This window comes from Saimiri boliviensis, chromosome 16 (genome assembly GCF_048565385.1).
Source record: "Saimiri boliviensis isolate mSaiBol1 chromosome 16, mSaiBol1.pri, whole genome shotgun sequence".
NCBI classification, from domain to species: domain Eukaryota; kingdom Metazoa; phylum Chordata; class Mammalia; order Primates; family Cebidae; genus Saimiri; species Saimiri boliviensis.
Genome location: NC_133464.1, coordinates 71698470 through 71712629, shown reverse-complemented (window position 1 = coordinate 71712629; position 14160 = coordinate 71698470). Strand labels below are relative to the sequence as shown.

At 32.2% G+C, this 14160-nt stretch overlaps 1 protein-coding gene and 1 long non-coding RNA gene across 7 annotated transcripts in view; one reads left to right on the top strand and one right to left on the bottom strand.

Moving 5' to 3' along the window:
- LOC141581658 (uncharacterized) overlaps window positions 1-14160 on the top strand; it is a 772188-nt gene that overhangs the window by 436080 nt on the left and 321948 nt on the right. The gene's annotated exons all lie outside the window — the stretch shown is intronic.
- The window catches only part of POSTN (periostin), a 36594-nt gene continuing 28151 nt past the window's right edge, over window positions 5718-14160 (bottom strand). For 3 of the 6 annotated variants that reach the window (XM_003934406.4, XM_003934404.4, XM_003934407.4), the window contains 5 exons: window positions 13408-13497; window positions 12563-12640; window positions 12111-12194; window positions 7665-7706; window positions 5718-6496 (listed from right to left, as the gene is read on the bottom strand). In XM_003934406.4, the coding sequence (XP_003934455.1) occupies window positions 6459-6496; window positions 7665-7706; window positions 12111-12194; window positions 12563-12640; window positions 13408-13497 (332 nt within the window). In that variant the 3' untranslated portion in view covers window positions 5718-6458. The remainder of the gene's footprint in view (window positions 6497-7664; window positions 7707-12110; window positions 12195-12562; window positions 12641-13407; window positions 13498-14160) is intronic. The other 3 variants (XM_010344956.3, XM_003934405.4, XM_003934408.4) reach the window with 1 other exon arrangement.

Here is a 14160-nt window from a genome sequence, read left to right as displayed (position 1 = left end):
CACTTAATGTAAAAAAAAAAACTAATAACACTTATGAAAGAAAATGTATTAGAACATTTTTGTGACTTTCTGTAAATGTAATATTTCTTTGACACCAAAAACACAACCCATGAAAAAACAAAGAGGTTAATTTGTCTTCAGTGTTTTGAAAATACTGTTAAGAGAATGAAAAGAACATTCACATGCCTGGAGAAAACATTTTACCTTATATATGTGATAAATAAATTGTATTCAAAATGCATAAGAAACTCTCAAAACTCAATAATATTAATTGAAAAATGAATCTAATTAATATTTGGCAAAAGATTTGAACAGATCACTAAAGATAGACTCCAATACACTATTGGTGGGAATGTTAATACATCCTCTGAAGAATGATATGGAAATTTCTCAAAGAACTAAAAATAAAGTTATCATTCAATCCAGCAATCCCGCTATGGTGTATCTACCCAAAGGAAAATAAATAAATATATTAGAATGGTACCTGCACTTGTATGTTTAGTGTAGCACTATCAACAATATCAAAGACATGGAATCAACTGAGTGTCCACCAACAGATGATTAGACAAAAAGTGGCAATACTTCTACGCAATGGAATACTATTTATCCCATAAAAAATACAGTAACATAGGTGAAACTGAAGGCCATTATCTTAAGTGAAACAAGTCAGATGCGTAAAGGCAAATATTGTTTGTTCTTATTTAATAGGGAGCTAAATAATGTATACATATGGATATAGAGAGTGTAATGATAGCTAATTGACACTTGGAAGGGTGAAGATGTGGGGAGGATGATAAGAAATCACTTCCTGGGTACAATGTGTGTTATTGGGGTGATGAATGCCCTAAAAGCCCTAACTTGACTCCTATACAATCTATGCATATTACAGAATTGCAAATGTACCCCATAAACATATCCAGATAAAAGATACACAAATGTCAAATAAGCACATCAAAAACATGCATTAGTGAAATGTAAATTAAAACCACAATGAGATTACATTATGTACCTATTAGAATGGTTAAATTCAAAAGACAGACCATGTTAAGTGTTAGCAAAAGTAACTGGAACTTTCACATATTTCTGATGGGAATGCAAAATAGTAGAACTAATTTGGAGTATGACCTGGTAGTTTCCAAAAAATGTTTGCAATATATGTTTTATATAATCCAGCCATTCCACTATTACATATTAACCCAAGAGAAAGTAAAATCGACAAGAAAGAAACCATGCATACTGTGTGACTCAATTTGTATAGAAGTTGGAAAATGTAATTATCTGTAGTGACAGAAAGTAAATCTGTGGTTGCCTGGGACTGGGGCACGAAGGGGTAGGAAGGTAGGAATTAAAAAGGTCATAAGCAAACTTTTGGTGATGATGAATATATTTACAAGCCTTGGTGTAGTGTTGGTTTCACATGTGTATAATATGCCTAAACTTATGAAATTGCACACAAGTATTTTCAGTTCATTGTAATATAATTATACTTTAAAAGAACTAGTCAAACAAACAACAAAACAAAAACTTCAGTATTTATAAGAATCACAGGGGCTTTGTTGAAGATCAGATGGTCATAAGTGTATGATCTTATTTCTGGGCTCCTTATTCTGTTCTATTGATCTACATGCCTGTTTCTGTATCAGCACCATGTTGTTTTGGTTATCGTAGCCCTGTAATACAGTTTGATGTTGGTTATGTTGTTCTCCCAGCATGATTTTTTTTTTTTTTTTGCTTAGGATTGCCTTGGCTATGAAGGTTGTCTTTTGGTTCCATATGAATTTTAAAATAGTTTTTTCTAGTTTAGTGAAGCATGCCATTGGTAGTTTAATAGAAATAGCATTAAATCTGTGAACTGCCTTGGGCAGTATGACCCTTTTAATGATATTGTTTCTTTCTATCCGTGAGCATGGAATGTTTTTTCTATTTGTTTATGTCATCTCTCACTTTTTTGAGCGGTGTATTGTAATTATTATTGTAGAGATCGTTCACCTTTCTGGTTAGCTGTATTCCTATGTATTTTATTTATTTGTGCCAATCATGAATGGGGCTGCCTTCTTGAGTTGCCTCAAGGCTTGGTTATTTTTGCTGTATAGGAATGCTTCTGATTTTTTGTATGTTGATTTTTGTATGTTGATTTTGTGTCTTGAAACTTTGCTGAAATTAGCTGAAGGAGCTTTTGGACTGAGACTATGGGGTTTTCTAGACATAAAATCATGTTGTTGGCAAAAGGAATAGTTTGGATTCCTCTCTTTCTATTCTGATGTCCTTTATTTATTTTTCTTGTCTGATTGCTCTGGCTAGGACAACCAATACTATGTTGAATAGGAGTGGTGAGAGAAGGCATCCTTGTCTTGTGTCAATTCTCAAGGGAAATGCTTCCAGCTTTTGCCCATTCAGTATGATGTTGGCCATGGGACAAAAACAGGCAATGGAGAAAAGACCCCTTTCAATAAATGGTGCTGGGATAACTGGCTAGCAGAAGACTCAAGCTGAACCCTTTCCTTCTACCATACAGAAAAATCAACTCAAGATCAATTAAAGACTTAAATGTAAAACTACAAACTATAAAAACCCTGGAAGGCAACCCAGGTGATACCATCCTGGACATAAGAGTAAGAAATATTTCATGACAAAGACACCCAAAAGCAATTGCAAGAAAAGCAAAAATTAACATTATGTGATCTAATTAAACATAAGGGCTTCTGCTCAGCAAAAGAAACTATCAACAGAGTAAGCAAATAACCTACAGAATGGGAGAAAATATTTGCAAGCTATGCATCTGACAAAGGTCTAATATTTAGCATCTAAAAGGAACTTAAGCAAATTTACAAAAGAAAAACAGCCTCATAAAAAAGTGGGCAAAGTATCTGAACAGATATTTTTCAAAAGAAAACATACATGTGGCCAATAAGAATATAAAAAAAAGCTCAATAGCAATGATCATTAGAAAAATACACATTAAAACCACAATGAGATATCATCTCACACCAGTCAGAATGGCTATTTCTAAAAAGTCAAAAAATAGCAGACATTGGAGAGGTTGTAGAGAAAAGGGAATCTTGATACACTGTTGGTAGAATTGTATATTAGTCCAACCATTGTGGAAAGTAGTATGATGATTCCTCAAAGAACTAAAAAGAAAATGACCATTTGACCCAACAATGTAATTACCGAGTATATACCCAGAGGAATACAAATCATTCTACTGTAAAGACACATATTTGCATGTGAATGTTCATTGCAGCACTCTTTCCTATAGCAAATACATGGAACCAACCTAAATATTTATCAAAGATAGATTGGATAAAGAAAATATGGCACATACACCATGGAATAGTATGTGGCCATAAAAAACAATGAGAGGATATATTTTGTGGGACCCTGAATGGAGCTGGAAGCTATCATCCTTAGCAAACTAACACAAGAACAGAAAACCAAATACCATACATACTCATAAGTGGTAGCTAAATGATGAGAAGTCATGAAAATAAAGAAAGGAAGAGTAGATTCTGGGGTCTATTTGACATGGATGGATGGGAGGAGAGAGAGGAACAGAAAAAGTGTCTATTGAGTACTAGAATTAATACATGGGTGATGAAATAATCTGTACAACAAAGCCCCATGACATGAGTTTACCTATATAAGTAACCTTTACATGTACTCCCAAACCTAAAATAAAAGTTAAAAACAAATAAGAGGGGAAGTTTGACCAAAAGATTCTTTTCTAAGTCTTGGATGGACCCTGAAATCTTTACTATAAAATAAGTTCTCCTAGTTGATTCTGCTGCAGAATGTCATAGCTCTAACCTTGAGAAACAATGCTTTGTAGAGATTTCTGCTAAGACCACAAGTCTAAGTTCAATGTGCCCAAAACAAAAGTTAACATGCCACTTACAGAGAAAAAAAATGAGTTAAGATCAGGTAAGAAGAGTCATAACCATTGCAACAAATTTGTTTGCTATTTCATGTTTGTACTTGTTGGGTAATGGTTGGTGGTAAGTTGATCAATATCACGATTTTAGTACAAGGCAAAAGAAGAAAGAAAAGTTATGTAAATTGTTGATCCTCAATTTTTTTTCCCACACAAAACTGGAGATAATAAATCTCTTCAAAATTGTTAAAGGATTAATTATTGTGTGAAAAATCACATACTACAATGCCTCTTCAACTTTTAGAAAGTTTCTGAATAGAATTAATATTTAGTGATTATTTTTAATCCTGATTTTAGGGTTTTAAATTATTGTTCTTTATTTTCTTATGTTTTCAATCTTACTTCTTTTGATTTATATTACTATTTAATTTATTCTTATTAATATTTTTTCTCTTTAGGTTTTATTTGTAAACACGTTACATGTGTCACTTGAAAGACTGTCTTTCACCAGAAAGATAGGCTGGACTTATGTGTGTGCATAGCCAATGCTGAGTTTTCTTCCATGGTAAAAAGCAGAGCCCTTTTTCTTCTATGGTGAAAAAAGAATCTGGTGCCTTAGCAGTCTAAGAAGACCTCAACATCAGTCTTATGGTCCTGAAATATCATGTTGAAAGCCCAGCTTCAAAGCATTTGGCTTATTTTCAAATGAAAATCTTGAAGGTGGCTGATTGGACCTATTTGTTGTCCTTTCTGTGCAATTAACTGGATATCTTCTCTGGCATCCTGAACACATGGTACCTGTTTAGAGTAGCCATCAATGCTGATGATATTTTTGTCTATTCTACCAGTATCATCTATTTCTACTTAACCACCTCTTTTGAATCATCTTGGGAAGATCACAGCGACACCCTTTGCAGCTGAGATTCTCTCCATGGGTTCAGAGTGAGCAGGGGATTTTCTTTTCTGGCAGGGTCTCTAAATGGTAGAAATAAATCTCTCTACTCTCCCAAATGAGAAAGCATTCTCAAAAACCAAAGCTATCCAGCACTTCTTTAGCAAATGACACTCCCAGAATTTTATACCCCACTTCCTCACCCTAATCACTAATCAAACAAGAATTTTTCAGCTATCCAAGCCCCTTTCTAGGTCCTTTGCGCTGAGCCCGATTTTCTCTGATCCCAGGTGGGCATTCATGGCTAAACCTGATGTCTTCAGTTTGGCTTTCCTAGGTTTTACAGTCTCCCAATGACTTCTTTCTAACGCAGGGTATAATTCTATTTCACTCTCACCGCTCAGTCTCTCATCAGTAAGGATTCTGTTTCCAGAAGGCTCGTATGTCAGTTGGTTTAAGTGAGAATGATACTTGTTGAGGTTTGAGTTGATCAAGTCAGTCTTGCATTAGTACTAGCAAACAAATATTTTCTTCTTCTTTGCCATGCAGTGGACTCTGTTACTTCAAATAAGTTAAGAGCATCTCTGTGGCTCCCCAGTGCCTAGCCCAGGAATAACGAATTGATGCATCCATGCTTCAATAGTGCTATTTATGATACTATTATAGCCCATGGTGTATTGAGGATATTTGGTTACTCATTTCCTTACATTTTGAGGACAGTAAATGTGCCTGATTCATCTTTTGAATCCTCATGACTCAGCACAGTCCTAGGGTTATATTAAGTATTCAGCTGATGTTTAATTATTGCTTCATTGTCTAATTTTTTATATAACATAATCTTTACAAAACCCCACATGACACATGTTCACCTATGCAACAAACCTCATGTCCTACACATGGCTATACACCCCTGAACTTAAAAGTTAAAAAAAAAAAAACCCCAAGAAACACTAATTTTATTCAATTTCCTTTAATGAGTACTTGTTACAATAAAAGAGGTATAAGGTTCTGTTCCCAAATCCAAACCACTTTTTAACTTTAATCTTGAGTTTTTCTAAATTACCTGATTTGAAGTATCTTTATACTTGAAAATGGTTTCATTGAAATGTTTGAGATTAAAAAGTATGCACTGCAAGAAGCATACAACAAACATTCTGAGAGTACAAAATTAGTTGTAAAAAAATAACATAGTTTACCAGTAAATTCACTCTTATAGAAATGTGCAAAGCCTTTCCATGTAAAATGTTTTGTTGTATACTGAGCACCTATTTTTATAACTTAGTTTCCCATGGAAAGGTAACTGCTTGCATGCACTTTATGTATCCATAGCATACATACAAGGCTCGGTCTTCTCAAGGTAATAACACTTCACCACTCTTCTATTTGAATTGTAATGAATTTGGTTACAAGGATTTTCTCTGATGGAATCCAAAGTTAGCCAGAACTTTTAACGTCAAGATGAAAAAGCATGTAATTTCCTTCAGTTCCTTTACCACAGGAGACTAACTCCACAATTTCCCTCATTTTCTCATTCAGAAAAAAAAAAAAGAAATAAATTTGTGTTCAGAATTATTTGATGATTGCTTCTTGGCACTGATGCTTCAGTTCCTGAAGTCAACATGGCTCTTACAATTTTCTAAGATCAGGTTATTGACTAAGGGTTGTATAAGCTTTTTTTGTCTGGTGGCTGGATTTTCACTGATAATGACCTTCCCTTGATCGTCTTCTAGATCCTAATTAGAAAGAAAGGAGAATGTAGAGATTGTTAAGTGTGAGAAAATTTTAAAATTTAAGAATATTTCATTCTCTTTATATCTATCAGAGGTCATTATTTTCATTGTAATAAACTTTAGATTATGTTTTCTTGATAGTATCCTCAGCTTACCGTGAAGCAAATATTATATTTTGGTCAAAAGTATATACACATAATAATTTGAAATTTAATATTTTTAATTCCTTAGAAAATTTGTGCAGATTTGGATATTTACATAGATTTACTGATACATTATTTAGCTAAAAAATTTGTGCAGTTGATCTTTTACTTTCAAAGGTCTACACATTGGATTGGCTTCAGGTAAGATGTTCTTATAGTGCATTGATAGGCATTGCATCTTCTTTTGACTGTTAGTATGTAATTATCACAGAAATTCCAAACTTGTAATTCCAAGCTTGTAATTTACTCTAGGTTTCACAAGGGAAATTCTTGCTCTCTCAATGTATCAGAATGTAAGATACCTTAAGTGGTGGGATAGAAAATGCACATAGTGTGATTATAAAATAAATGTAATGCATATGTGATATATACATATATAATCTACATATTTAAATGAACATTTTGTAAATAGCTAAAGTGACGGTTTTTTGTATGTATACATTTCTTGTTTACTTATGTCTCAAACTGTAGCATCATTGCAGGTAATAACATTTTTAAGGATTCAGATCCACCTGCAATCTACATTTGTCTATCTCTGATAGTCAAAAATTTCTTTTTGACTTAGCACTTATGTATGCAAAATTATATGTATACTTAACTTTATGCACGCAAAATTATATGTACATATAATTTTGGACTCTAATTTATATACATAAATTATATATATGTATATATATTTGAAGATTATTCACTTGAGTCTATCTCAAGGGTTCAATATGCCTACCAGCTTGCAGAATTATATTGGCCTTTCCCTTAATATTTGTTATTAGAGTCTACTGATAGTATAGAACATGAGAAATTTATTTTCTGATTGTTATCAAAATACTTAGCATCGAAACTGGCTAACTTTTCTCTCTGATTGACAACAAGGTTCAATAAAATACTTTAAAAGAATTTCCTATTCTTTGATTTCTCTTTGTATAGCAAAAGAGGCCATGTACACACATTACTATAGCCAATACACTTACCTTGAACTCTTTTGTTGGCTTGTAACTTCCTCACAGGTGTGTCTAAAATTAAATTGTTATAATTAGAAATACTTTGCAATTATGGCTAAAATCAGGCAGGAGACCATGGTTAAACGGAAAAGCTTAAAATTTTGAATAAACATCACTTAAACATGAAGACTTTTTTAATAGTAAACTTTATGATTCTGAGAGTTTCACATTGACAAAGGACAGTGTTTTCCATATATCACAATGAATGTTTCTTAATTGCAAAGCACATTGTTTCATTATGGATTTTGGAGCCCAAAATAATGTGCTATTTTTGCCTAGTAAATGACTTTCGTGATTTTTTTCAGCCGTTTTGTAAAAAATATTACCTTATGATGAAGGTCGTATAAGGTTTAGCACAAGTATCTTCCAAGAGTTAGTCACCCATCTTTGCAGTCATACCTGGTTGTAATGTATGCCTCTGTAAAATTCTCACTAAAATCAATTTGTGATTGCTTTATTGTATATGAGGACAACAAAATAGCATTGACCTAATGACTCTAGAAATGTTATAATAAGCTATTCAGGAAGATATGCCATCGCCCTAATTCTACCCCCCCCCAACCTGATTCAGTGTTAATCCTATGAGAGCCTTTTAAAAAATTAACTAATAAAAGCTTTTATGTTTAAGAACTGCAAGTATTTCAAAACTATGCTGTTTTGTGTTGTTATATTTGTAATGTGTTTCTGTATTCTCCTGTTTTTCTTTTGGTTCATTGACAAGACTACCTGGTAGACCTAAATTCACATTTTCACTCAGTTTTTGGGCATTTAGGATCAAAAAGTAAATATGGTTTCCATAGTGGCTTGATTTTTCTACTTATCTTTTAAATTTTTTCCTACCAATTTTGACTTCTTTTATATGTATCATCTATACTCAACACGAAGTCAGTTTTTTCTATTATGTATATTTTTTCAATTCTCTGAAATCCTATAAAAAATAAGCAATGAAACTATCACCATGAACGGTTTTGTCTATATGACAGTAAGCACATTAAAAAAAAAATTCAAAAAAATTTTATATTCTGTTTCTGTCTACTTAGAATATTTCACGTCTTTTTCCCCAAAATATAAGGCATATAATCATTTATAAAGCCACATTAATACTAGAGTAAAATATAGAACTATAGAAAAATCTTACTATATTGGAAAATGGAGAGAAGTCTGTGTGAAACAGCCAAGTCTGAATTATGAAATATTCTCAAATAGATAAAATAGATGTAAATATAAATATTTCTTAACTTCAGGTTTATTTGGTAACAAAATAATGACTTCTAAAAGATTGTTAAGAACAGACAGATCCAACCTTTAATTGGTGAGTAGGTGCATTGTTCATAGTGGACTTACTAAATTTCAGATAGCAATTAATTGTATAATTTAAAACTGGATCATAGAAGTATTTACCATATTCCTTTTCAAAACAAGTAAGTGTGCTCAGATTTCCTTTCATAATTTTATAGCATCCAATTAATCAGTTTTTGCTATGATAATATTCCAGAATAAAAAACGTTCAATGTGTCAAACAAACATTTTGAAAAAACAGCTTGATTATTGTGTAGCAAACAGGTTTGCTCTCAGCAGCTCTCTGTTATGTCAACATAAATGAGAGTTATACTAGATCATATTTAGAGCAGCAAAATGTGGTAAGATAAACCAATTACCTGAATAGCTTAGCATGAAAGAACCACTCGACATCATGTTTTCTAAAACATGCAAAGTGCTCAGCTCAATTATTTGGACATTTTATTTGCTTACTTGTTTGGTTTTTTTTTTTTTTTTGTATGTGTCCATGGCTATGACTATCAAAATTTAAAGTTGAACATTACTTAATTGACTATGTTAATGTCAATTGATGATTCTGAGAGTAATAATTGATGACAGCTTACTCTGTGCTGAACATTGTTCTAAGAGCTTGTCATATGTTAACTCATGTACACTGTAGGTAACATTACTATTCTCACTTTCAGAAGAAGGAAACAAGAAACAAAAGAATCAGCTGGTCTGGGATTGAGTTGGAGCTCATATTGAATGCAGACTTACAACCTGATCTACTATTCTATATAGAGTTTGCAAATCTTAACCTGTCATATTGACAGATTTGCCAAAACCTTCCAAAATGACTTTTTTGTTTTTGTTCCTTTTGACATAGACTGTTATTCTCCTTTAATTGCTTGGGTGGTTCAGAATGCATAGTTCTAAGGTGAGCACAAAAAATTCTATGCATTTAGTGAGAATTATTTTCAGTTAAGATCTTGAAAGGGTATCAGTGACAAATCACAACATCAGTACTCAAGGAACCTCTTAGCCATGTTAATAGTCATGACTTAATAGTTGAGAAATACACTCAAATTATTAAAAGTACAAAAATGTACTACATCTACCACAATGTGTACAATATGAACTGTTTAGATAAAAAATTGAGTTTTAGATAGAACTTATTGAGATGAAGATCATGGTTCAGATATGTATTAATTGGCCAGACCTTGAAAAAAATATTCTTGCATAATGAAATCTTTATCAGCTTCTTTTATCAATGTCTCAGGATCTAGATGAGGGGACACTTGTGACTTAGTAATAACCTGATGGTTTTAGATAGCTAGAAAAAAGAAAACAAGCATATTCAATTATTGCTGGTACTAGTAACTCTACTGCATCTAGTTTCTTTCCTACAAAAAGCAAAACCTTGGAAATGGTTTGATAAAAACTTATGCTTTTATGTTTTTTCATAATGCCACAATAATTTATGTGGCATTGTGAAAACTGATGTCTTACAGATGTGTAGAGATATCAGACACTGGGAACAAAAAGAATAAACCTCTGGAATGAACAGAGACAAGAGCTAAGAAAGGAGTCCATTAATTAAAAATTGAATGTCATATTCTTAACTTGTAGCAGTTATATCTTTTCTTGGCTGAAACAATTCTTTAGTATTTAACTGGATTGTTCATAGTGGCTTCAATAACAGGGGCTTATCAAATAAGAAGAAAACATACTTACCTGAAATTTAAGCCTAAATAAATTAAAGCAATATAAACAGATGCAGCTACTAATTTATTGATTCCCTAAAAAGCACTACCATTCTACAAAGCTGCTTACTATGGCAAGGACTAAAAGAAAAAAAAAAAGAATCCAATTTAATCTTCATAATGTGTTTGTCTCTTCCCTGAAATCCTTCGATTTTTTTCCTAGCAGACAGTAGGGCATTTGAGGGTAGATAGTGAATTCTTTGTTAGATTTTACGCGAATCTTTGGTTCCCTTATGGCTCTGATGTGCTATGTACTCTTGGCATTCTGGGAGGAAACTTGTGTTTTTCAGACATATATATTTCTATTGAGGGAAAATTCAATCATTGGTTGAATTAAAACAATTTTAAACTATCATTGATGAATTTCTAAATACTATTTAAGAGATTTTACATTTATTCAACTACAGAATATAGAAACAATAATTGCTAAAAACATAGAAAGTCCCAAGATAACTTACATTTTCTTGGACATAGTAATACAATTTTTAAAATTATAAGCTGAAAAGCCATCTGGACACTGTTTTGGATGAACATCGAACTTCAGTTATGCTTTTCAATTAATAGTATATTTCAAGGAGCCTATTTGGTTTTTCTAAAGAATTTAAATACTTTTTTCACAAAAATAATTTTTCAGCTTAATACTTTCCTTGTTAAAAAATGAAGTATAAATTTGTTTATTCCAATACCAGTAATCCAAATTATATATATATGTATATACATATATACAAATACAACATCTTTGAATAATTACTATGTAGAGTTTGTGTAAGATTTTGAATTCTTTTTTCTTTGTTCTTAAGGTCCATTTAATGCCACAGACAGAGAACATTCCATAAACGATTAAGATTAATTTTATATGCAAAATAATTTATATCTTCAGGTATAGATTATCATTCAATCTGTTAGAAGAAACAGATACTCATTCCCAAGAATATAGTTTTGGAAAAGAAAGTTACTAAATGCACTGTTTTTGACTATATCTATGCACAAAATTTAAAGACATGCCTTGATTGCTGTTATGGGGGCAGTGAATATAATTTTTTAAATATAAAAAGTATATTAAATTTGGGCTTGTTTAACAACTAGCAATTTAACAATTATTCCCCTTTAACATACTTAAAATGTCCTTAAAATTATCTGAATCAAAGCAAAAAAAAATATTCATTGCTCCCCAAGCTTTATACCATAGAACTTTTTAAAGACTGTTTAAACTAGTAATCATTGCTTTGTCACTATTAGTTACCTCTGAACCAATCCAGCTATTAAGACAAGAGCAGATGTTGTCTTTTTTTAAACCTAATTAAAAGAAAAACCTGCTTGCTCAGTCTTTAAAAAGTTGAACTCAGTCACCAGAACCTGTTAAGGGGGTTAGTTTTGTTGTCCTTTTACTAACCTCCCTGAAGCAGTCTTTTAATTTCGTCCTCTTCAAATAAATGATCATCACCACCTTCAATGAATTTGGTGACCTTGGTGACCTCTGAGAGGATACATGTTTATAGCAGAAATTGATTTATATAACAAAATAAAGACAGCAGACCTGACCTGATAAATAGTGACATCTGCCCAATAATGAATTCTAGTCCAGCATTCAGTTCTTTCCCAGCCTTTAGTACCATTTTCTGACTTACTAATTTTCTTATAAAGTTGTCAAACAAAATACTGTATAAACATACAACTGCCACTTATGCTTAATTCCTTATTTTTGTGCTTTTTTCTTGTTGGTATGGAAGTGAACAATAGGATGAGATAGAGTAGAAAACATGTAGAATGCCTCACAGATTATTTTAGACTTGGATACAGATAGCTTAGGTAAAGTCACTTTCTTATTTTTCTAGAAATGCTGACCTTCTTGCAACAATTTCTTCAGAGTTTCTTCTGTTTCTCCACCTCCAGTAGAAATCCTGGTGTATTTTATTTCAGGACCTATGAGAGAGACAATGAAAAAGGTCTAAAACAGAAGTAGGCAAACTTCTTCTGTGGAGTGATAGAGAGTAAGTATTTTACGCTTATGGGCCATGTAGTCTGTGTTGCAATTGTTCAACTCTGATACTTCAGTGTGAAAGCAGCCTTAGACATAGATAAATGGATGGGCATGACTGTGTTCCAGTAAAACTTTATTTCCAGAAATAGGTGGCACAAGTGATACTTGCTCACAAATTGTTTGAACAAATACTTAAATAATAGCTTAACTAAGAATTTTAGGCTAATTTTAGGCTACTTTAGGCCAACTGGACTGCTAATTTGGAAGTCAGATGCACAGCTTTACTAAAATTATTGATCAATAGCTTTGCATAAACTTGCTTCTATTTTGGCACGTAGATGTGTAGACCTTAAGATTAATGGAAGCTCAAAAGAGGAAATGGTTTTTCTTCTAGAATCCTCTAACTTATTAATGAACAGTAAAGTGAAGATGGTATATCATATCAATGGTATATCAAATTACATGCATGGATGCATACATGTAATAAAAACAAATGCTTTTGGATTTGTCTACAAATTTTCAATTCAGAGTAAAACATAGATTACATATTTAGAATAATATTATTTCTGCCAAAATATGAAGTAACTTTAGTAATCACCATGAAAATGACGTTTTTCTTTAATGAAACATATTTGGTGATTAACTATAATTTGATCTTTATAATCTGGGCAGAGATCCATGTATGGAACTAGTGGGAATTAGTGGCTACCTGTAATGATTCGTTCTTCTCGTGTCTCTTTTTCAGTTATTTCCACAGGCACTCCATCAATGATTTTGGTGTATTTCTTAATAACTGGCTCTGAAAGTAGTGGAATACAAATACATTTGATTTACCCTCATATAGTGGCTATGCATTCATAAGCTAGACATTGTAATGATTAACTACATTTCTAAAAATATTACCATTTAGGATTCAGTCGTAAACATTTTTAGAACATATCTCAAATAACTTCAGATCGATAGGGATCCATACATAACAGCTATGTCCTAAATATTGGTTGAGTGAGAGGGCCATTTGACATTCTAACTCTCCATGTTATACTTGTTTTCTGGCTGTGGAATGAATACTTAGTGAGAGTCCAGGGAGTTATATATCATTGGAATGGGACTCCTATCATAAATCCTAGTAGTGGGGTGGCTTATTAGAGACTTACACAATGGTCATTTTTCCTACTGTTTCTAAGTCTAATATTTCCCTTTATACTGACATTAGTGTTACAATTTTATGCAACAAACCTCACTTGCATATGCAAAAATCATGATAGTTTTGTTGGGTGATTTAATAGTTAAATTAATTCCGTTCAGATCCATTAAAAGCTAACTATATTTTATTTCTGACCAGCTAATAAGAACTCATAGCTGAGAAAATAATTCCCACAATTTATATAAAGTAAGAACAAAGAGAAAATATCAGATGTTCAATATTTCTAAACCAACACTATTTCAAAATAATTGCAGTGAA